The sequence below is a fragment of the Oncorhynchus nerka genome, linkage group LG20 (assembly GCF_034236695.1).
Source record: "Oncorhynchus nerka isolate Pitt River linkage group LG20, Oner_Uvic_2.0, whole genome shotgun sequence".
In the NCBI taxonomy this organism is placed as follows: domain Eukaryota; kingdom Metazoa; phylum Chordata; class Actinopteri; order Salmoniformes; family Salmonidae; genus Oncorhynchus; species Oncorhynchus nerka.
In genome coordinates, this window is record NC_088415.1 from 61,566,221 (window position 1) to 61,590,525 (window position 24,305).

The 24,305-nt window shown below is 42.3% G+C and overlaps 1 protein-coding gene and 1 long non-coding RNA gene across 3 annotated transcripts; one reads left to right on the forward strand and one right to left on the reverse strand.

Annotated features, from left to right (window-relative positions):
* Positions 1 to 213: 213 nt before the first annotated feature.
* Positions 214 to 13,806, forward strand: LOC115102897 (zinc finger protein 263-like). 2 transcript variants are annotated; one of them, XM_029623326.2, is made up of 4 exons: positions 214 to 569; positions 11,576 to 11,697; positions 11,844 to 11,958; positions 12,162 to 13,806. In XM_029623326.2, the coding sequence occupies exons 1-4, from the start codon at positions 374 to 376 to the stop codon at positions 13,214 to 13,216; spliced, it is 1,488 nt and encodes a 495-aa protein (XP_029479186.1). In that variant the 5' UTR covers positions 214 to 373; the 3' UTR covers positions 13,217 to 13,806. The 2 variants fall into 2 exon arrangements, with proteins under 2 accessions (XP_029479186.1, XP_029479187.1); XM_029623327.2 differs by lacking the exon at positions 214 to 569 and adding an exon at positions 600 to 1,048.
* LOC135563022 (uncharacterized) lies at positions 2,238 to 17,707 on the reverse strand. Its single transcript, XR_010460209.1, has 2 exons — positions 17,439 to 17,707; positions 2,238 to 2,773 (listed from the first exon to the last, which is right to left on the reverse strand). It is a non-coding gene; the product is annotated as an uncharacterized LOC135563022 (long non-coding RNA).
* Positions 17,708 to 24,305: the final 6,598 nt, after the last annotated feature.

Here is a 24,305-nt window from a genome sequence, read left to right on the forward strand (position 1 = left end):
AATATCTAGGATATGTGTGAACTAGTTTTGTCCTTTTAACATTAAAACATCCGGAATCTGTGTGAACTAGTTCATTTTGTATTTTGTATGATGTCGTTTTCCAACTTCACCGCAATGTTTTTTTAGTATCTTATTCAATACCCCGTCCAGCTGGTGGCGGTAATGCAACATTAACATTGAATGCCAACCGCTGTTAAACCCCATCAAAGAAGTACGTCAGGCGTTGAAAGGAAGTGCAATTGAGGACGCACATAGCGTTACCACTTACGTTGTTGCCAGTTATAAATATCTACGGATTTAGTGCACATTCGCATCGAAATTGTATATTTTTCCTCACACAGAGAATACAAAACTGTAATTTGGGCTGGAAAACATGGCGCAGTTGGTATCCATTATGGAGGTTTTAGCTAAAGCAGCTGTAGCAGAAATTAACAAACGTGTTGATGATAGCTGTGCAGTTATACGTTTGGAAATTACCCAAAGCCAGCGAGATATTGATATACTGAAAAGGAAGTGTCAAATGATGGAGAGCGAGCTGAAGAAGACACGAGGACAAGTCAGGAAAAAAGGTAGATGTGTATGATAATTTTATGCTTCAGTTTGAAAACTCGGCTAGTCGAGTTTTCCCATAAGACCTTCGCTTGAAAAACAAGAAGTGGCAATAGTACCGTTTGTCCATTTTGGACGCCGTAGTCAGTATACACTTCCTCAAAATAGTCCGAATGAATCGAATAATAAATGTAATCAATATTGACGTTTTTGCCAAAGTTCTGTTGCGCAATTTTACATCTAAGATGTTGGCAGTATTTTTCGATTTAAAACAAAATTACATGAGTTAAAAAAATTAACAAATCAATACAGGAAGTACATGTGGAAACACGTGTGTGTGTGTGTGTGTGTGTGTATATATATGGGCTAGGGGTTACAATATCACATTGCACAAGGACCTTAGGGACATACATACAGTTATAAATCTTTTCTTTTTTTGTTAGCTTTTTTGTTAGAGTATTTAATTGTCTTAAAATACAGTTACATTTCTTTTTGTAAGGTAAGAATGTGGTTTTTGTAAATTTGCATTTGTGAATATGAAATTTTGCCAAAAGAATATAATGAAATTAATTACATGAAATTGTTCAAACTTATTTCTATTGTTGGTAAAATATCCAAGCAGTACATCTCTCCACAATAGTGTAAAATCTTCACAAATGTGTTCAATTATAAATCTACTGAGTGTCTTGCCACAGTTTCCTTACGAACACAATGCCAAAAAAAATGCAACACTGTTTCTGGGTGGTCAATGCAAAAGTTAGAATTTGAGTTTGTTTTCCTTAAACTTCTTCACATAGTGGTTGGCAGGATATTATTTATGAAATGTTTTAAAGGAAACTTCCTTAATTTAGTGAACAAGTAGGTATGTGTGTGGCAACATCCAAACTTTTTTCCAACAAATATTATCAATAAAAACTTTCCAATAAGGCATTGCATAAGGTATAGATGAATACAACATTCTGCTGAAACAAGGTTTGTATCGCTCTGTTGTTGAATGGACCAAAAGAGAAACAAATCCTTCCTACTTATGAGTCAACAGGGTTAATGGAAGGTAGGCTCTGAGGGTCAGGTCTTGACACTTTCCTGAGTAATAAAGCAACACCTGAGGGAAGTGCAAAACAAAGTCAATGTCATAAGATGTACGAACTCTACCGAACTGTTTTGGTTGGGAAGCAAGCCTATACCTTTATTCATGTTGACAGAAAATTGCAACCCTACCATTACGCTTGTTTACACTGAGCTGCACTGGGGTTGGACAGCATGTTTGTGTAGAGCAAGACACTTTGGGGCCAGCACAAGATGCAGCTCGGAAATCATGTAAATTCAGGGATGAGAAATGTGTTGTACTCCAAATGGTGTCTGTGTTTGGAAGATTATTGGTGGCCATAGACTTCATCTCTGGCCTAACACCCATACCAATTTCTCCTCCAAAGACCGGCTTCTCGTGCATTATCACTTAATCAAACAATCCCAAAACTATGGATGCTCCTCTGAAGTACAATAATTCATTGGTCATTTTAAATGTGTATTTTACCATATTTAGACATCTTATGTTTTAGTTAAGTCAGCTACAGTTGACTTGACATAGGTTGGAGTCATTAACTCGTTTTTCAACCACTCCACAAATTTCTTAACAAACTATAGTTTTGACAAGTCGGTTAGAACATATGCACAAAGTATGACACAAGTAATTTTCCCAACAATTATTTACAGACATGATTTCACTATCACAATTCCAGTGGGTCAGAAGTTTACATACACTTGATTGACTGCCTTTAAATAGCTTGGAAAATTCCAGAAAATGTCATGCCATTTGAAGCTTCTGATCAAATCAAATCAAATCAAATTTATTTATATAGCCCTTCGTACATCAGCTGATATCTCAAAGTGCTGTACAGAAACCCAGCCTAAAACCCCAAACAGCAAACAATGCAGGTGTAAAAGCACGGTGGCTAGGAAAAACTCCTTAGAAAGGCCAAAACCTAGGAAGAAACCTAGAGAGGAACCAGGCTATGTGGGGTGGCCAGTCCTCTTCTGGCTGTGCCGGGTAGAGATTATAACAGAACATGACCAAGATGTTCAAATGTTCATAAATGACCAGCATGGTCGAATAATAATAAGGCAGAACAGTTGAAACTGGAGCAGCAGCACAGTCAGGTGGACTGGGGACAGCAAGGAGTCATCATGTCAGGTAGTCCTGGGGCATGGTCCTAGGGCTCAGGTCCTCCGAGAGAGAGAAAGAAAGAGAGAAGGAGAGAATTAGAGAACGCACACTTAGATTCACACAGGACACCGAATAGGACAGGAGAAGTACTCCAGATATAACAAACTGACCCTAGCCCCCCGACACATAAACTAATGCAGCATAAATACTGGAGGCTGAGACAGGAGGGGTCAGGAGACACTGTGGCCCCATCCGAGGACACCCCGGACAGGGCCAAACAGGAAGGATATAACCCCACCCACTTTGCCAAAGCACAGCCCCCACACCACTAGAGGGATATCTTCAACCACCAACTTACCATCCTGAGACAAGGCCGAGTATAGCCCACAAAGATCTCCGCCACAGCTCAACCCAAGGGGCGCCAACCCAGACAGGCCGACCACAACAGTGAATCAACCCACCCAGGTGACGCACCCCCCAGGGACGGCATGAGAGAGCCCCAGTAAGCCAGTGACTCAGCCCCGTAACAGGGTAGAGGCAGAGAATCCCAGTGGAAAGAGGGGAATCGGCCAGGCAGAGACAGCAAGGGCGGTTCGTTGCTCCAGAGCCTTTCCGTTCACCTTCCCACTCCTGGGCCAGACTACACTCAATCATATGACCCACTGAAGAGATGAGTCTTCAGTAAAGACTTAAAGGTTGAGACCGAGTTTGCGTCTCTGACATGGGTAGGCAGACCGTTCCATAAAAATGGAGCTCTATAGGAGAAAGCCCTGCCTCCAGCTGTTTGCTTAGAAATTCTAGGGACAATTAGGAGGCCTGCGTCTTGTGACCGTAGCGTTGTGTAGGTATGTTTGGCAGGACCAAATCAGAGAGATAGGTAGGAGCAAGCCCATGTAATGCTTTGTAGGTTAGCAGTATAAATCAGCCCTTGCTTTGACAGGAAGCCAGTGTAGAGAGGCTAGCACTGGAGTAATATGATCAAATTTTTTGGTTCTAGTCAGGATTCTAGCAGCCGTATTCAGCACTAACTGAAGTTTATTTAGTGCTTTATCCGGGTAGCCGGAAAATAGAGCATTGCAGTAGTCTAACCTAGAAGTGACAAAAGCATGGATTAATTTTTCTGCATCATTTTTGGACAGAAAGTTTCTGATTTTGCAATGTTACGTAGATGGAAAAAAGCTGTCCTCGAAATGGTCTTGATATGTTCTTCAAAAGAGAGATCAGGGTCCAGAGTAACGCCGAGGTCCTTCACAGTTTTATTTGAGACGACTGTACAACCATTAAGATTAATTGTCAGATTCAACAGAAGATCTCTTTGTTTCTTGGGACCTAGAACAAGCATCTCTGTTTTGTCCGAGTTTAATAGTAAAAAGTTTGCAGCCATCCACTTCCTTATGTCTGAAACACATGCTTCTAGCGAGGGCAATTTTGGGGCTTCACCATGTTTCATTGAAATGTACAGCTGTGTGTCATCCGCATAGCAGTGAAAGTTTACATTATGTTTTCGAATAACATCCCCAAGAGGTAAAATATATAGTGAAAACAATAGTGGTCCTAAAACAGAACCTTGAGGAACACCGAAATTTACAGTTGATTTGTCAGAGGACAAACCATTCACAGAGACAAACTGATATCTTTCCGACAGATAAGATCTAAACCAGGCCAGAACATGTCCGTGTAGACCAATTTGGGTTTCCAATCTCTCCAAAAGAATGTGGTGATCGATGGTATCAAAAGCAGCACTAAGGTCTAGGAGCACGAGGACAGATGCAGAGCCTCGGTCCGTTGCCATTAAAATGTCATTTACCACCTTCACAAGTGCCGTCTCAGTGCTATGATGGGGTCTAAAACCAGACTGAAGCATTTCGTATACATTGTTTGTCTTCAGGAAGGCAGTGAGTTGCTGCGCAACAGCCTTCTCTAAAATTTTTGAGAGGAATGGAAGATTCGATATAGGCCGATAGTTTTTTATATTTTCTGGGTCAAGATTTTCTGGGTCTGATAAATTATGTCAATTAGCCTGAGTCAATTGGAGGTGTACCTGTGGATGTATTTCAAGAGCTACCTTCAAACTCAATGCCTCTTTGCTTGACATCATGGGAAAATCAAAAGAAATCAGCCAAGACCTCCGAAAAAAAATTGTAGACCTCCACACGTCTGGTTCATCCTTGGGAGCAATTTCAAAATGCCTGAAGGTACCACGCGTACTATTGTTTGTACAGATGAACAAGTATAAACACCATGGGACCACGCAGCCGTCATACCGCTCGGGAAGAGATGCGTTCTGTCTCCTAGAGTTGAAGTTATTTTGGTGCAAAAAGTGCAAATGAATCACAGAACAGCAAAGAACCTTGTGAAGATGCTGGAGGAAACAAAGTATCTATATACACAGTAAAACGAGTCCTGTATCGACATAACCTGAAAGGTCGCTCAGCAAGGAAGAAGCCACTGCTCCAAAACCGCCATAAAAAAGGCAGACTACGGTTTGCAACTACACATGGGGACAAAGATTGTACTTTTTGGAGAAATGTCCTCTGGTCTGATGAAACAAAAATATAACTGTTTGGCCATAATGACCATTGTTATGTTTGGAGGAAAAAGGGGGAGGCTTGCAAACCGAAGAACACCATCCCAACCGTGACGCATGGGTGTGGCAGCATGTTGTGGGGGTGCTTTGCTGCAGGAGGGACTGGTGCACTTCACAAAATAGATGGACTCATGAGGGGGAAAATTATGTGGATATATTGAAGCAACATCTCAAGACATCAGTCAGGAATGCTTGGTAGCAAATGGGTCTTCCAAATGGACGATGACCCATAAGCATACTTTCAAAAAAAGACAAAGTCAAGGTATTGGAGTGGCCATCACAATGCTCTGACCTCAATCACATAGAAAATCTGTGGGCAGAACTGAAAAGGCGTGTGTGAGCAAGGAGGCCTACAAACCTGACTCAGTTACACCAGCTCTGTCAGGAGGAATGGGCCAAAACTCACCAAACTTATTGTGGGAAGCTTGTGGAAGGCTACCCAAAACGTTTGACCCATGTTAAAACATGTAAAGGCAATGCTACCAAATACTAATTGAGTGTATGTAAACTTCTGACCCACTGGGAATGTGATGAAAAATAAAAGCTGAAATAAATAATAATCTACTATTTTGAAATTTCACATTCTTAAAATAAAGTGGCGATCTTAACTGACCTAAACATGGAATTTTTACTAGGATTAAATGTCAGGAATTGTGAAAAACCGAGTTTAAATGTATTTGGCTAAGTGTATGTAATCCTCCCATTTCAACTGTATATGCACTGAACTTGTGATGCTTTAAGTGCACTGTTTGACAAAATATTTAAGACAAAAGACTAGATGGGGTCTGACCATAATTGATTTGATTATGCCGGGTGCTGTGTTAAAAAAACATCTGGGATTTGTTTTGGAGAAACAACCCCTATTCCCCCAACCCTTGTTCTCTTTACGTGACACAGGTATGTATCACATGCACTTGACCAATAGGGCCTGACCTACAGCATATCATAATTATCAGTAAATTGGTTATAACTCCGACACTGATACGTAACAGCAAAATGGATGCAGATGGTGTGATAAACTCCAATTGGGGAATGTTTGGTTGCTCAGGAGGTAAAGTGGAGCTAAGTCATGTGTGAAATAAATGGCTAGTTGTGGAAAATACTGGAGATCAAGAAAAGGGTAAGGAGCAAGCTCCGCGTGCGTATTATGTGTGCCAAACGGGTGCTGTTAGATTAAAATATATTTCTGACCATTTGGAACAATACTAAATAAATTAAGCGTACCAGAGTAACCATTTTTGGCACTTTGTTACAGCAAAGACTAAAACAGTCGACATGCAATTGTAGACATGGAACGGTTTATTTTTCAAGGGTCGCTTTATTTTAAAACTTAAATGGTTGATTTGCATTTCAACTAAGGAATGACATGAACAAATTATTGATTGATACTGTAGCCTATATAAGTATTGATAGGCCTAAGTAAATTAGTATTAGGACTAAACAGGATGTGCTCTTAGGCCCTCAGCTTGGTGGTTATACAAGGCTTATATACATACTAAGCCTACCAATGGCACTACTTAATGATAGTAGTAATAAACAATGAGGTAAAGAAAGAGGGTTTATTATAAATACACATTTCTGACCAGTTGGAACAGTGTAAACACTAAGTAAGTAATATCAGAGGCTGTTCTAATGAAAAATTCTGAAGCCTTTACAGCATAGCAAATATTAACAAACAGCTGAATATGTGAAATTGTTTCTGACGTGGTTGTGTGAGGCTTGGTGCTCATGGAATCAGTAGGCTATTAAACAAATTCACAGGCAACACAAGCAGGCGCAGTCTTATTTCTGTAGATATTACAGCCTTATTCCAAAATGAATTAGTCCCCCCCATCTACACAATACCCCATAATAATGGCAAAGCAAAAATGGGTTTAGGAATTTTGCAAATGTATTAGAAATAAAAATCACATTTACATATGTATTCAGACCCTTTACTCAGCACCTTGGAGTGATTACAGCCTCGGGTCTTGGGTATGACGCTACAAGCTTGGCACACCTGTATTTTGGGGAGTTTCTCGCATTTCTCTGCAGATCTTCTCAAGCTCTATTAGGTTGGATGGGGAGCGTTGCTGCACAGCTATTTTAATGTCTCTCCAGAGATTTTCGATTGGGTTCAAGTCTGGGCTCTGGCTGGGCCACTGAAGGACATTGAGACTTGTGTGCTTACCGTCGCCCCAGTCTGAAGTCCTGAGCGCCCTGGAGCAGGTTTTTGTCAAGGACTTTCCTCCGTTCATCTTTCATCTTTCCCTCAGTCCCTGCCACTGGAAAAACATCCCCACAGCAAGGTGCTGCCACCACTATGCTTCACTGTAGAGATGGTGCCAGGTGTCCTCCAGATGTGACGCTTGGCATTCAGGCCAAAGAGTAAAATCTTGGTTTCATCAAACCAGATAATGCAGTTTCTCATGGTCTGAGAGTCTTTAGGTGCCTTTTGGCAAACTCCAAGCAGGCGGTCATGCATTTAACTGAAGAATGGCTTCCGTCTGGCCACTACCTTAATTAAAGGCTTGATTGGTGGAGCACGGCAAATATGGTTGTCCTTCTGGAAGGTTCTCCCATCTCCACAGAATAACTCTGGAGCTGGTCTGGTCACCTCTCTGACCAAGGCCCATGTCCCCCGATTGCTCAGTTTGGCCGGGCAGCCAGCTCTAGGAAGTCTTGGTGGTTCCAAACTTCTTCCATTTAAGAATGCCGCCTGGCGCCGCCCAGGGGCTGTCTGAGGACTCGATGAAGTCTGCCCGCTTGCATGTCCAACACAGCCTTGTCTGCTGCCTCCTGGCGTGCCAGCGGGATACGGCAGGGATTGGTTGAGCATCACCTGTGTCGATCTCATGCTGCACCAGATGAGTCTGACCCACCTCTTCCTCACTCAGCAACGCTGTCTCTGAATTCAAACAGCAACTGCCACAACCATTCCTGCTGCTCGGGGTCAAGACCAACACAGTTCCTCCCCCATATCTCCCTCACTGCAGACAATGACCTCTCATCTCTCATCTGGGATAGCTGGGCTGAGGGGGCGCGGCCCAGGCTCACAGAGGGCTGTGTCGTGGAGGTAGCTGGGGGAATGTGACAGGGGGGCTGGGCAAATGTCACACACAGATGTGGGGGACGGGGGGGCAGCCATGAGTCTCTGCTGCTTTAACCCAACAAACCCTTTACTCCAACAGTTATGTGAATGTGACATTGGGGGCGGGGGGGGGGGCATGGTGACTGCCGGCACTCCCTGGAAGCTCAGTGTGCCCCCATATAAGTCTAATTGGCAGCCTGTGCTCCTAAGAATGTCCAACCCCAGGATACAAGGGTCCTGCACAGCCGCCACCCACACAGGATGACACACAGTCCTGCCCCTACTGTCAGTCATTATTCCCTTCCCTTTCATGGGTGCCAGCTCACCTGTGACTGTGCAGAGCTGCACAGTTGTGGGCTCACACTGAGTCCAACCTGGCACAAATATCTGGCCTCACCAGGGTTACTGTTGAACCAGTGTCCACCAGGACGGAGCAGGGCACCCCCTCCACAGTGACAGGAACATGACAAAAGTCCCTAACACAGGTCCGGCCCAGCACAACAACGGGCTCCGTCCGCTTGCCCTCGTCTGCTTCTGGGGGAAGTGGAGCCTTGCTTCCCCTTCTGTTCCGGTGGGCTCCTCCTGCGTCTATTACTCAGTTCGGAGCGCAGTAGCCCGGGCTGTACACACTGTCCATAGCGCCTCCTCAGTGCTCCCACTAAAGCACCATAATAACGTCTGTCCTCGGGGCTAATCAATATCAAACAGGCCAGAGCATCATCAGTGAGGCATGAAGCCAACTGCAGTGCCCTATCCTCATCCAACCCCCCCCCCCCCCCCATAAAATGAGCTAACCGTTCAAAACTGAGCCTGAAAATGCGCCTTACCGGAATACTTCGGGGTCTTAACAGATACGGACGCAGCCGGGAACTGGGCGCCTCCATGTTTGTTTAAATTCTGAGACCCAGATTCCTCATCCCGCCGCATCGACGGCACCCCTTCGGTCCGCCCACCAGAATCCGTGCGAAGCACAGTCGACGAGGCACCCATGCCACAAGAATGGAAGACCCATAGTTACATCTGCTGCAGAGGACAAGTTCATCTGAGTTTCCAGCCTCAGAAATGGGCAATTGTCTGCACCTCAGATTGCAGGCCAAATAAATGCCTCAGAGTTCAAGTAACATACACATCTCAACAGGACACCAATAAGATGAAGAGATTTTCTTGGGCCAAGAAACATGAGCAATGGACGTTAGACCCTGTGGAAATCTGTCTTTTGGCCCGATGAGTCCAAATTTGAGATTTTTGGTTCCAACCGCCGTGTCTTTGTGAGACACAGAGTAGGTGAATGGCTGATCTCTGCATGTGTGGTTCCCACCGTGAAGCATGGAGGTGGTGTGGGGGTGCTTTGCTGGTGACAATGTCAGTGATTTATTTAGAATTAAAGGCACACTTAACCAGCATGGCTACCACAGCATTCTGCAGCGATAAGCCTGTCCCACTATGCGCAAACGGGACAATGACAGGACAGTGAACCAACACAGGCTGTGTAAGGGCTAATTGACCAAGAAGGAGAGGAATGGAGTGCTGCATCAGATGACCTGGCCTCCACATTCACCCGACCTCAACGCAATTGAGAGGTTTTAGGATGAGTTGTACCGCAGAGTGAAGAGAAAGGAGCCAACGAGTGCTCAGCATATGGGAACTCCTTCAAGACTGTTGGAAAAGCATTCCAGGCGACTACCTCATGAAGGTAGTTGAATGAATTCCAAGAGTGTGCAAAGCTGTCATCTTGGCAGAGTGGCTACTTTGAAGAATCTCATATGAAATATATTTTCATTTAACACTTTTCGTTGCTACATGATTCCATATGTGTTATTTCATAATTTTGATGTCTTCACTATTATTCTAAAATGTAGAAAATAGTACAAATAAAGAAACCCTTGAATGAGTAGGTGTCCACACTTTTGACCGGTTCTGTACATCTGCATGTTTTTTTTTCTTTCTTTCTTTTGTGCAACAGTATCTTCTAAATCAAACATGAATACGCGAAGCAAGAATGGTAGCTAAGAGAACGTTCAATGTAGCCAAAGATTATAGTGTCCCCTAGGAAATACTTTTTAGCACTTCACAATAACTCCTCCCTAGCATTTTCATTTGTCATGTCAAACACTGTATTCGAAGTGCCCACTATTCTATTCTAACTATAGAATTTGAATAATCATTATATTTCCATGAATCCCAACAGTTCACACAAGTGTTTTTCTCTAAATGGCAGTTGCAACATTTGGTTAAAAATAAGGTCTAGATTGTTTGCCCATATCATGCAGCCCTACGTGGCAGTGCGGGAATGATCTCGAATGAGTGCAGAAATGTATGAAAATGCTGAAAAAAATTATTTTGGGTTGAAGCTGATTTGAAAAACCAATTGAAATCACTTAGAATGTATGTGTTTCCACTCTAGGGTCGGTCACACACAACTCATGAAGCACATTTTTTTACTTTTTTTTTTTTTTAAATACCATCATACTGTAAAAATGACATGATACATTTGCCTAATAAAAAATCAAATGCTGTGTAATGATATTTTGGCCACATCGCCAAGCCATAAATTTAGTTGGTTTCCTCTCCTCACTTTTCTTAGACTATTAAGTCCAGGGCTGTTTTCTCATCTCATAACTCCACTGCTGCCTCCGCCACATTGTTCTCAACACCAATATTGCTGGCTAACTTTGCTATTATACACATAGCCACATGGTCTAGGGAAAGGCGCCAATTAAACAGCGCGCTGATTCAGTACCACAGACAGGGACCTCTATCCAACGTGGGAGAAAGTGTGTTTGTTATAAACCAATATTATTATTATTTTAGTGTTGCACTATTTTTTCTTATGTAATATAACCATATACAATTTCAGTAGCATGTCTTAGGGTGATGGACTGTGCCAACCCATGGCCTCCACAATGGATCAGTCCACTCAGACAGGCACAAATCAGACCGGTGTCTTGTAAACCATGATTATTTATGCTAAACTAATTTCTCATTCCTGGATTGAGGTAAGTTTTCTGAGCCATGTCTCATACTGGCCCCGCAGTGTCTTGATCTACACAGTTATGCTGTCTGACCCCAGTGCAGCTCGGTGTAAACAAGCGTAACGTAGGGTCGGAATCTTCTGGCAATTAATCAATGATAAATTTGTTGCACATGCAAAACCCAAGTGTGTGTGACTAGCCATAATATTTGACTGAATACAATTATTTTGCAGTTCTTTACCCCATGGCATCAGAGGGATCTTCATATCCAGTCAAGATTGTTTTGAACAAGCAGAAGAGTAAATCACAGTGGAGAGCTGGAGAGATGGCTGTTGAAGAGGACTCTCAACCCCAGGTGTGACACATCACCTTTTACAATTACAGAGACCTGACCTCTTGGATCAATTCTGTTATTGGAATATTAGCTTTTGTGTGATTCATGGGAATGAGAAGTGTTAAATATGGTGTGTCCAGAATGATAACCTCAGTCCCTTGTTACAGCCTACAGATGTAGAGCAGAGAGCAGAGACTGAACCCATACTGATCAAAGATGAAGAGACAGCAGAGGATGTGTGGAAGACTGACCCTCAGGAAGAGCTCATGATCACTGGAGAGGGTGGGTGTGACCATAAGTGATACTGCTCTGTCTGTGAAAGTGTGGATATGCTGGTATGCCCGTTCCAAGTTGCTACATTGGTGTTTTATGTTCTGGCATATGGAGTGCACGTACATACTCAGTCAATTCTAAAGCATCCATGTTTTGCAACTGTTAAGGGTATTTTGTAATGTTTATTTTATGTTTGTCCCAAATCTTTATAGAGTCTGGTTCCAAGCCTGGGCAACCACCATCCTTTGAGCAACGGCACTTTGATGAGGACTTCATCACACAACCCAACATATCTCCTGAAGACTCAGTGGAACATTACCCCAATTCTGATGGTCCAAAGGAACCAGGCACACCCCGGCTCACATCTACAGAGGTGTTTAGCACAGAGCAGCACCAGCCAGCCGAGGATGAGGACTCGCTAGAGAAAGTGATGGTGAAGGATGAGAAAAGGGAGCTGGATCAGACCAGGGCCCTGGAAGGACCTGACCAGTTTGTCATGGATGAGACTGATGGGCAGCTGTGGACCTCTGTGGATCCAGATAGAGACACTGACCCTGATGGCCACCCAGATTTCTCCTTTCATGCCATAGAGGAGTACTCTCAGAATATCTCAATTTTCCCATCTCATAGTGGGCTGCCATCCCTACCTACTATGTTAGATGATGGAGGGCCATCCCTTCACTCTATAGGGAAACCACATGCTGACATGTTCAGTGCAGCAGCACACATGAAAAAACATGTCAGGACATTGGCTGATGAGACTAGACAACAGATGCCAGAAGGACAGAGCAGCGAGACACTGAACTCTAATAATGAAGGAAATAGTTTAGCTCTACAGCCAAGGCAGCATCAGCACAGGGCTTCAGAAGCAACAGTGAGAATGAGTGAGTGCATGACAGGGTCAAACATGGCCACCACCTCCACCTTCTCTGGATACAGCCTGAGTCGCAGTAGTTTTAACATGGTGAAGAGAATGAGGACTCAGTGGAGGTCGGGCGGCACCACAGGAGAGAAACCGTACACCTGCGAACAGTGTGGCAGGAGTTTCCCCAAGCAGTACAACCTGATCAGACATGCTGTGGTCCACAGCGGGGAGAAGCCCTACAAGTGCTCACAGTGTGGGAAATGCTTCACCCAGCGCTCCAGTATGAAGTCACATCAGAGAACTCACATAGGAGAGAGTCCGGTGTCTCAATATGGGGTACCCCCATACCCTGGGGATCCACACGCAAGTTTAATGTTGTCTCAGACCAGATGGAACAAATAAAACAAGGCATAGCTTGTCTAACACTTTCTGTGAAAATGGGGGTACAGCAGGTGGTTTGAGACATTTTAACATGCTTTTCCTCCTAATTGATTTGTGAAATGGTTTTCATGTTTGACTGTTGACAGCTCCACAGTTTTATTTGAACAACCTATTTACAACTTAATCAGTCATAAATGTTATTTAATCAAATGTAGAAAGAAATAGTCAACCCTGCGCATTTAGATAAAGAAAACGTATAGTAGCCATTTTAGTATGTGTTGTCTACTTAAACAAACACTATGTTGAACAATTTCTTGCTACAAGGGACAGTCTCGTATCAAGTCAGGTTAATAACTCAACTTTATTTCTTGAATTATATTTTTTGAAAGTTCTATTGCAAGGCAATAAAATGTTTCAGTTCAACAGTTTACATGGTAATGTACAGTGCCTTCAGAGAGTATTCATACCCCTTGACTTTTTTACAGCTTGAATTTAAAATGGATTAAATTAATATTTGTTGTCACTTGCTTTTCACATAATAACCCTTAATGTCAAAGTGGAATCTTATATTTAGAAATGTATACAAATGAATTAAAAATTAAAAGCTGAAATGTCTTGAGTCATTAAGTATTCAACCCCTTTGTTAGGGCAAGCCTAAATAAGTTCAAGAGTAAACGTTTTCTTAACAAGTTGCATGGACTCACTGTGTGCAATAAGTGTTTAACATTATAATGACTATTTCATCTCTGTACCCCACAGGTAGTTTTGTGTGGGGTACAGTCAATCAGTGAATTTCAAACACAGATTGAACAACAGACCAGGGAGGTTTTCTAATGCCTTGCAGAGAAGGGCACCTATTGGTAGATGGGTAAAACAAAGCAGACATTGAATATAATTTTGAGCATGGTGAAGTTATTAAATTACACTTTGGATGGTGTACCAATACACCCGAGTCACATCAAAGATACAGGCGTCCTTCCTGACTTAGTTGCCGCAGAGGAAGGAAACCGCTCTGGGATTTCATCATGAGGCCAATGGTGACTTTTTTAAATGGCTGTGATAAGAGAGAACTGAGGATGGATCAACAACATTGTAGTTACTCCACAATACTAACCTAATTGACAGTGGGATAACAAGGAACCTGTACAGATGAACAATGTTCCAAAACATGAATCCTGTTTGTAACAAGGCACTAAAGTAAGTGCTAACTAAGAAGTCAATGAATGTTCCTGAGTGGCCGAGTTATAGTTTTGACTAAAATGTACATGAAAATCAATACCAAGACCTGAAAATGGTTGTCTAGCAATAATCAACAACCAATTTGACAGTTTATTATTTTCATAAATCTGTAATGTGCAGAATCCAGGTGTGGATAGAGACATTGATCAATGAGATTACAACCTATATTCACCCACTCAAAAAAGTGTTGTGTTATCACTATGCTTTCAACCATTAAAAGCACATCCAAATTCCAATGGAAAAACTCTGATTTTTGGTTTAGTTCTTACCCAAATGTCTATCAATGCGCTTTCAACCATTTTAAAAGCACAGCAATGTTCAAATTGGAACACGACATCAGATATTGTTTATTTATACAACAGAGTAATGTGTTATCATGGTGCTTCATTAATAGCAGAACTAAATGACCTGGATTACATTAAAAGTACATGATGCAAGTGATCAATGCTGTTTGAGATTCTGCAGATTATTACAGCAATGTTGAAGTTCTCCACAGACCTACTATATGCATGCTATCTTGAACATGCATGCTTTGTGATTACATTAGAATAAATGTATAGTTACAGTAACCTTAATGTGGCCATGGATGTTGTGGTAGCAATTCTATAGGAAGAGAGAAACTGCAGATTCTTTGAAACAACACTTTATTATAAGATTTGCAAAAAATGAGAATCAACCATCCACTCAACAGTGCATAGTTGAAAGCTCAATGAACAGTGTCGGTTCTCAGCTTTTATAGAGAAGTACTTTTTTTGTATGCATGGCAGTCAGCAGATAGTGTGTAAAAGGCCATTAGTTGTCTGTGCAGCTTTAAGATAGACGGTTGAGCCGTCCAGCTATCAACCTTGTGCTAACTGCATTCACAACAGCAAACACTATAATGTGCTCCTTTCTGCGAGTTTCCATACATGTGACTTTCTGTAGATAGTAAACCCACATGATGTCACATGCTGCAGTCGCACCCAAACGGACCTTTGGTCTAAGTCCCACAAAGACAAGTTTGTATCAGGTTAAAAAAACACTAGCATATAACGAGACATTTCTTAAACAAGCATTTAAGCTTTCTGCTGATATCAGATATGTCTATGTCCTGGAAAATATTCTTGTTACTTACAACCTCATGCTAATCGCATTAGCCTACGTTAGCTCAACCGTCACTTGGAGGACCCACCGATCCCGAAGACGTTAAACAATCACTAAAGGGTGTACATTTGAGGGTTCTGTGTTGATACAGTATGTAGTGACTTGTTATTGGTGTAAAAAGACAAAGAAACTCATATGCCAGACATCACTATTTGATAGAGCAGGGTCACAAGGCATCATATGGTACAACCAGTGAAACAAGAGAGAACATACTTGGTGGTTTTGATGTCACAAAGAACATTACACGTGATTGAGTAGGAACAATGCATTCTTTGGCACGACCAAACACTCCTCGTAGACTCAGGAAAACCCTAGGGGTTTTAATCTCGTGAGACACTTTATTCCGTTTTATTCTAAAATAGGTTCATAGAATTGACGAAAGGGATGATGGGTCACGAGTAAGTAAAGTGGCCTTCCTGTGAACAGAAGTTATCATGTTTGTTTTGACTGTAATTTAAAACGTTTTATTCACCTGGTAAAGTAAACGTTAGACGGAAAGACAGAGGTAGAGTATGATGGTGATTGAGAGGGCTTCTGAGTTAAAGGAAACAGATGTAGACTAGTGAAGGTAACAAAAGGAATTGGAAGTTAATTGGAAAGTAAGAATTTCAAAATGTAATTGTTTGGACTGATTGAGATTGAGCTAAGTGAAAACTAACGAAATGTTAATTTTCTCTCCCTTTGAAAGGTTTCCCAAGGCTATTGCCATTACCATTACCTTATAGGATACAATTATTTCCTTATGGAGTTATGAAGAGTTAAAATTCAAATTTGATTTGTTATTCTAATTTGTTAATTTTTGATTTAACAGGTAGCCTTTGGTAAATATGCAAATGTGTTTCTTCACATGTCTGCCTATGAAAGGAAGAACATTTTTTCCCACCTCTAGTTTAATATGAAGAAGTGTATTGCTGTGTAAATCTCATCAGATTGCGTCTGCTGTATTGTCAGAATGTCTCCCCAAGGATTGTCCCTCTGACTCCCTGACCCTGTAACTTTCAGTGAGATCGCCAAGATGATAAGGTTAGTATTAGCCAATTTGGGGAAAATGGTTTAGACTGTGTATTCTTATTCTCTTTGACATTTGTTTGAGGAATATTGTATTAAGAAAATTGGGAAGGTTATAATTTGTCATACGGTAGTTTTCTGAATAAAAAATGGCTTAACATTTGTTTTGGTTTGTCCTCTTTAGAGGTCATGGCGAAGTTGACCACAGATGGTGTTTAGATGCATGGAAGGGATAAATTGATAGTCAAGAACAGTGTGAACCTTAACCACCCTAACCGGCTGAAGAAATGGCGTTCACTTCCGACCTTGTGCTTCCGAGCAACCTGTACAGCATCCAGTCGAAGCTATCAACTGCCTTTTCTCTCATGCTTAGTCTCTCAGGAGTGCGACATGAGTCCACATGGAGTGAGCATGGAGAGAGATCCGGTCAAAACGTATTTCATGCTGCTGTTGTACTGGTAGGAACATGGACAAGACTTAATACCGATACCCGTTGTTTAAAATTTTAGCACCGTTAAAAAAGCATTCTAGTACAGTTAAATAGTTAACACACACACACACACGGACGCAGCGGCCTATGGCACCGCACTACAGTTCAAGAGGCGTCACTACAGTCCCTGGTTCGATCCAGGCTGTATCACAGCTGGCCGTGATTGGGAATACCATAGGGCTGCTCACAATTTGCCTAGCGTCATCCGGGCTGTCATTGTAAATAAGAATTTGTTCTTAACTGACTTGCCTGGTTAAATAAAGGTTACACACACACCACACTGACCAAAAAGTAATTTTGTTGGCATTTATGTATGTCCCCATTACCAGCAAAACATAATCAAAACCTATGTCTTTCACTTACTTGCTGTGCTGTTTCGTTGTTCATTTGTTCAGTCGTTGCATTCTCAACCAGGATTTCTATGGAATGCCGTTTGGACCTTTGCATGTCAAAAAAGATACATGTCAAATAACACGACAATCTGTTTCAGTAGCTATAGTTAGCTAGCTAACTATATAGCTAGGTGTCATCTAAAATAACTCTCATTTATAAGACAGTTCTTATTTGATTAATGGTGGTCGCACCCATCTATGTGAAGCTAGCCACAATAAGGATTAGCCACAATAGTGGACTTTGCGGTTAGCCTTCAAAATAAATTATGGCATAATTCTACTATTTGTATTCATTTGCATCACTGTCAATGACACTTATTTTGAAAGAAACCGCAAATTCCACTGTTGTGCCTAATCCTTATTGTGGCTAGCTTCACAACACATAACCATGTCCGGTCGAGTATCACTAGCCAGATGAAGCTGGCTGGCTGATTGTTTGCTTTGGGCAACAGGGTTAAGTAGCTGGCTAGCTATTTTTTTCATGAACTGAAGTTCAATTTCAATAGGTGAACAACAAGTGACAACCTAGGTAATACTTACTCACAAGGATTCCTAAATCATTTCTAAGAATAATGAAATGATTTATTAATCATTATTTTCAGGCAGGTTGAATTGGTGCTAGCTAGGTACCAACCTAAAGCTAGCTACCCCAGGAGTTGTGGTCAAACAATGGTGCTTTATTACCAACGCGGTATTCTAAACACATCGTTCGTGGCGGTGTTTGCTTGTTTGCAGACTATTTTGTACAGCTTTGACAGTGCTACTGTATCTTTGACACACAAAGACCCAAACGACATTCCATAGTATGTTTGTCGTGAAGCAAATATCAGTGACGCTATTACTGTGTAACAGGGGGCAAGATCTGAAAAATAGCGCACTTGGTAGTATGTACCGGTGCTCGACCAGTCGGCAAAAGCCAACATCACCCACGACAGAGAACAGTTGATTGTCAAGGGCAATGAATTCCATTATTTTAGCTTTAATGGATTTCGCCTTTGAGTTGTGTCGCTCAAATTGTCTGAACCTTTCAAATGACTGATGATCTACACAGCAGACATTGTGTGGGCTAGGTTAGGAATGCTGTGTTGCACGTGTAGTGCAACATTTTACGTGCCGTTATTACGTCATGTACCTACATTATATAGGTATGGACGGTAGCTGACATCGGTATTAAACTAGACATCGGGCCAATACTGATTTTGGCATGTTTAGCTAATATCGGTTGATTCCGATATGTTCACCGATATATCGTGCATCCCTAATGTGAAGGGTTGAAACTTGAGGTCGACCGATTATGATTTTTCAACGCTGATACCGATTATTGGAGGACCAAAAAAGCCGATAATCGGCCAATTTTCTTTAAATTATTATTATTATTATTATTGTAAAAATGACAATTACAACAATACTGAATGAACACTTATTTTAACTTAATATAATACATAAATAAAATCAATTTAGCCTCAAATAAAATGAAATCAATTTGGTTTAAATAATGTAAAAACAAAGTGTTGGAGAAGAAAGTAAAAGTGCAATATGTGCCATGTAAAAAAGCTAATGTTTAAGTTCCTTGCTCAGAACATGAGAACATATGAAAGCTGGTGGTTCCTTTTAACAGGAAGAAGTTATAGGTTGAGGATATATAGGACAATTTCTCTCTATACGATTAAGGTATATTTCATATACCTTTGACTATTGGATGTAACAGGACCATGCACCGATGTGAAATGGCTAGCTAGTTAGCAGGGTGCACGCTAATAGCGTTTCAAACGTCACTCGCTCTGAGACTTGGAGTGGATGTTCCCCTTGCCTCGCGGCTTTCGTGGAGCGATGGGTAACGCTGCTTCGAGGGTGGCTGTTGTCGATGTGGTCTTGCATCTAAATCTTTTAAGGGGGGGGGGGTGAGAAGGATTACTTTATCCTATCCTAGGTATTCCTTAAAGAGGTGGGGTTTCAGGTGTCTCCGGAAGGTGGTGATTGACTCCGCTGTCCTGGCGTCGTGAGGGAGTTTGTTCCACCATTGGGGGCCAGAGCAGCGAACAGTTTTGACTGGGCTGAGCGGGAACTGTACTTCCTCAGTGGTAGGGAGGCGAGCAGGCCAGAGGTGGATGAACGCAGTGCCCTTGTTTGGGTGTAGGGCCTGATCAGAGCCTGGAGGTACTGAGGTGCCGTTCCCCTCACAGCTCCGTAGGCAAGCACCATGGTCTTGTAGCGGATGCGAGCTTCAACTGGAAGCCAGTGGAGAGAGCGGAGGAGCGGGGTGACGTGAGAGAACTTGGGAAGGTTGAACACCAGACGGGCTGCGGCGTTCTGGATGAGTTGTAGGGGTTTAATGGCACAGGCAGGGAGCCCAGCCAACAGCGAGTTGCAGTAATCCAGACGGGAGATGACAAGTGCCTGGATTAGGACCTGCGCCGCTTCCTGTGTGAGGCAGGGTCGTACTCTGCGGATGTTGTAGAGCATGAACCTACAGGAACGGGCCACCGCCTTGATGTTAGTTGAGAACGACAGGGTGTTGTCCAGGATCACGCCAAGGTTCTTAGCGCTCTGGGAGGAGGACACAATGGAGTTGTCAACCGTGATGGCGAGATCATGGAACGGGCAGTCCTTCCCCGGGAGGAAGAGCAGCTCCGTCTTGCCGAGGTTCAGCTTGAGGTGGTGATCCCTCATCCACACTGATATGTCTGCCAGACATGCAGAGATGCGATTTGCCACCTGGTCATCAGAAGGGGGAAAGGAGAAGATTAATTGTGTGTCGTCTGCATAGCAATGATAGGAGAGACCATGTGAGGTTATGACAGAGCCAAGTGACTTGGTGTATAGCGAGAATAGGAGATGGCCTAGAACAGAGCCCTGGGGGACACCAGTGGTGAGAGCATGTGGTGAGGAGACAGATTCTCGCCACGCCACCTGGTAGGAGCGACCTGTCAGGTAGGACGCAATCCAAGCGTGGGCCGCGCCGGAGATGCCCAACTCGGAGAGGGTGGAGAGGAGGATCTGATGGTTCACAGTATCGAAGGCAGCCGATAGGTCTAGAAGGATGAGAGCAGAGGAGAGAGAGTTAGCTTTAGCAGTGCGGAGCGCCTCCGTGATACAGAGAAGAGCAGTCTCAGTTGAATGACTAGTCTTGAAACCTGACTGATTTGGATCAAGAAGGTCATTCTGAGAGAGATAGTGGGAGAGCTGGCCAAGGACGGCACGTTCAAGAGTTTTGGAGAGAAAAGGAATTATTTAAAGCAATGAATTTGTATCCGCTCTCGCATATTTCCCCTCAGCAGGGAAATGCTGCCCAATTTTGTCCATGATTGGATTTTTTCATATTCGAGCCGAAATCGTAGAATACTCTAGCGCTTCTTTTAATGCCTATGTGGTTTTGCTATAGTTTACATCTTCTTGGCCGTGGCCTTAGTGTTTAGATTTACTCACTCACGGTACTAATATTTGCCAATTTAACAATTTTCTAAGGTAGTGATACCTGAGTAGCTATGGTATTTGTGCCTTTTAATTGGTAATGGTTGTGAACCAATACTGCAACGTCTGAATATATTACTGGGGCCTCATTTATTTAAAAAATCTTAGATTTATACTTGAACTTAGTTGTAAGATAATTTCTGACGGTGTGCTTACATTTGATTCATAAAAGATACTGAGCATTAAAAAAACGTTATTATGCAGGTTCTAAGAAGCCCATTTGTAACTTACGCAACTGTGATCTATAAATCTCAAATTAACTTAAAATTGACGGTACCTGAACGTGCCTTACAATCAGTGATTTCCCTTTATATAATGCAGGTTCAGTCAGGAATAGCCATGGACCAAAAGAGAAAAGCTAAATTTTTGGAAGACGAGGTCACGGCAATGGTAGAGGAGATTGAAGACAGGCAGCACATATTATTCAGTGGACTAAATAGTGGGTTGACAAACAAAGCCAAACAGGTAGCTTGGGAGTGTGTTGCCGCTGCAGTGAACGAGGTGGGGCAGCAAGACAGAACTGTGGCTGATGTGAAAAAGAAATGGTCTGACCTTAAACTGCAAGGGAAAAAAAGAATAGCCATACACGTCAAAGTAAGGTTTTATAAATAACTTCTTATACGTGTTTTTCTGCGTAAGTCATACTTAAGATCAAAATTGATCGTAAGTCCATTTCATAAATGATGCCCCTGGAGAATGTGTTAATTTATTCAATCACACAGTGCAGCCAGTTGGGCTGATAGGGTCCATTGCCCGTCCACAATATAAATCTCTTGTCAATACACACACTCAGGAAACAAAAACAAACACACAAAACAAACACTGGTTAGGAACGTCTTACTTTTTTATAATTTGAAAATAGTAAAAATAACTTTTAATTACTCTATGTAATTTAAAATGTTGTAGTGTTTATATTTATAGCTGGTTTCCCAGTCATAACCAACTATTTTACCAGTACACTGACTAATACATTTTATTTTACAATATTTATGTACATTTTTTGTTTCTTTATTTCTTAATTTTTTATTTATATATTTACCTGCAGGAATATTACATTTTTTCTATCTCAGGATTGTGCCCTGGAATCACATAACTCGTAACCGTGTCATATCATCCCCATAGCTGCTTGAACAGAGAATCACAACCCCTGTCTCTAACCAGGATACGTCTCCTTCAACATAATTATTCCAATTGGAGATCACCCTGCTTCAACAGGATGTTTGCCCTAGAATTACTTCTTGGACTTCCCCTATTCAGAAATAACTCTGCTACAACAAAGTTTCTAACTGGGGATGCCTTTGCTACAACAATGACAATGTGCACAACCTGTTCTTAGAACATGATTTTCTATGATGTTTAAAAGAAAATCAGTCTCACCCTGAATTTATTTTGTCTGTTAGGAATGGCGTATCCACTCACTGACACTCCCGGCAGGTCCGAGGAGGGTCCCACCTGCTCCGTTAGTCGGAGTGTGAGCTCCCTTGTGCAGTTAACTTCGGTCTCCTCAGGAGCAATCAGCAAGCGGAGTAAGCATCCCATCCTCGTCGCCAAATTGTGGTAGCAATTCTATAGGAAGAGCGAAACTGCAGATTCTTTTAAACACCACTTTTATAAGATATGCAAAAAATTGAGAATCAACCATGCATAGTTGAAAGCTCAGTGAACAGTGTCGGTTCTCAGCTTTTATAGAGAAGCACATCCTTTTTGTATATGTGGCAGTCAGCAGATAGTGTGTAAAAGGCAATTAGTTGTATTTACAGATTTAAGATGGCATGAGATGGATAGCCCGAGGGCTCAACCATCAAACTGCATTCACAACAGCAAACACTATAATGTGCTCCTTTCTGCAAGTTTCCATACATATGACATTCTGTAGATAGTAATCCCATGGGATGTCACATGCTTCGTTCGCAACCAAAGGGACCTTAGCTATATGCCCAGTCTTAAGTCCCACAAAGACAAGTTTGTATCAGGTTAGAAAACACAGCAGCATATAACAAGAGATATTCTTTAAACAGTAAAACTTGGGATAGCATGACTAATTATGTAATTTTACACAACATTTCCTCACTTTTGAGACATTCTAAGTTTTAAGGTTAAGTGTTACATTAGTTTGTAAGAAAGCCTTAACTTTAGGCTATTTACTGTATTACAAAAGCAACATTTGAATTGTGTTTGGTTGACAAGGCAACCAAATAGAAACATTTAAAGGATATGTACTATACCTGCTTGGATAGTTCCATCTGAGCCACTGGCTTAACTCCATTCTTTAACTTTTATTTTTGTTTGAGATGTGAATCCAACATATAATTTGTTAACTTATCAACAAGTTAATAGGCTATTTATTGTATTTCAAAAGTGATATTGAATTGTGTTTGGTTGTCAACAGACCCAAATACAGGAGGCGAGAGAGTCAGCTTTGGGAGTGTGGAGAAGAGCAGTTTTGGTTGAGTGACCCGTCTTGAAGCCTGACTGTTTAGGGTCAAGAAGACCGTCCTCAGAGAGATAGCGAGAGAGTTGGTCAGAGACAGAATGCTCAAGTGTTTTGGAAAGAAAAGAAAGAAGGGATATCAGTCTGTAATTTTTGACATCAGGAGTCAAGTGTTAGTTTCTTGATGAGCGGAGCGCCTCGGGCCATGTTGAAGTCAGAGGGGACGCAAACAATGATGAGGGAAGTGAGGAATGGGAGAAGGTCTGGAGAAGGGTATGGGGTCAAGTGGGCAGGTTGTTGGGTGGCCAGACCTCACTAGCCACAGTATTTCAGCTGGAGAGAGAAGGGAGAAAGAGTTCAAGGCATAGGGTAGTTCTGTATGAGTGAGACTAGCTGAGGGAATGAGGAGCGGATGTCGTCAACCTTCTTTTCAAAGTGGTTGACAAAGTCATCCACAGAGAGGGAAGGGGAATGGGGTGGAGGATTGAGGGAGGAGAAGATTCAAAATTGTTTCCTAGGGTTAGAGGCTTGAAATTTAGAGTGATAGAAAGTAGCTTTAGAAGCGGATGCATAGATAGAGAGGATGGAGTAAAAGGATGAAAGGTCCTCTGGAAGTTTCGTTTTCCTCCATTTTTGCTCAGCTGCCTGCAGCCCTGTTCTGTAAGGTCGCAATGAGTCACTCAGCCACGGAGCAGGAGTGAATAGCCGAGCCAGCCGGGAGGAAAGGGGACAATGCGAGTCAAATGATGCGGAAAGGGAGGAGAGTAGGGTCAAATAGACAGGAGGGAGAAGGATTTAGCAAAAGGGAGAGATGATAGGGTAGAATAGGGGAGACTAGTGGGAGAGCGAGCGACGATTGCGACAGCGCATGGCCATCTAGGTAGGGGCTGAGTTGCTAGTGTTGGAGGAGAGGGAGACACAGAAAAAAAGTAGTGA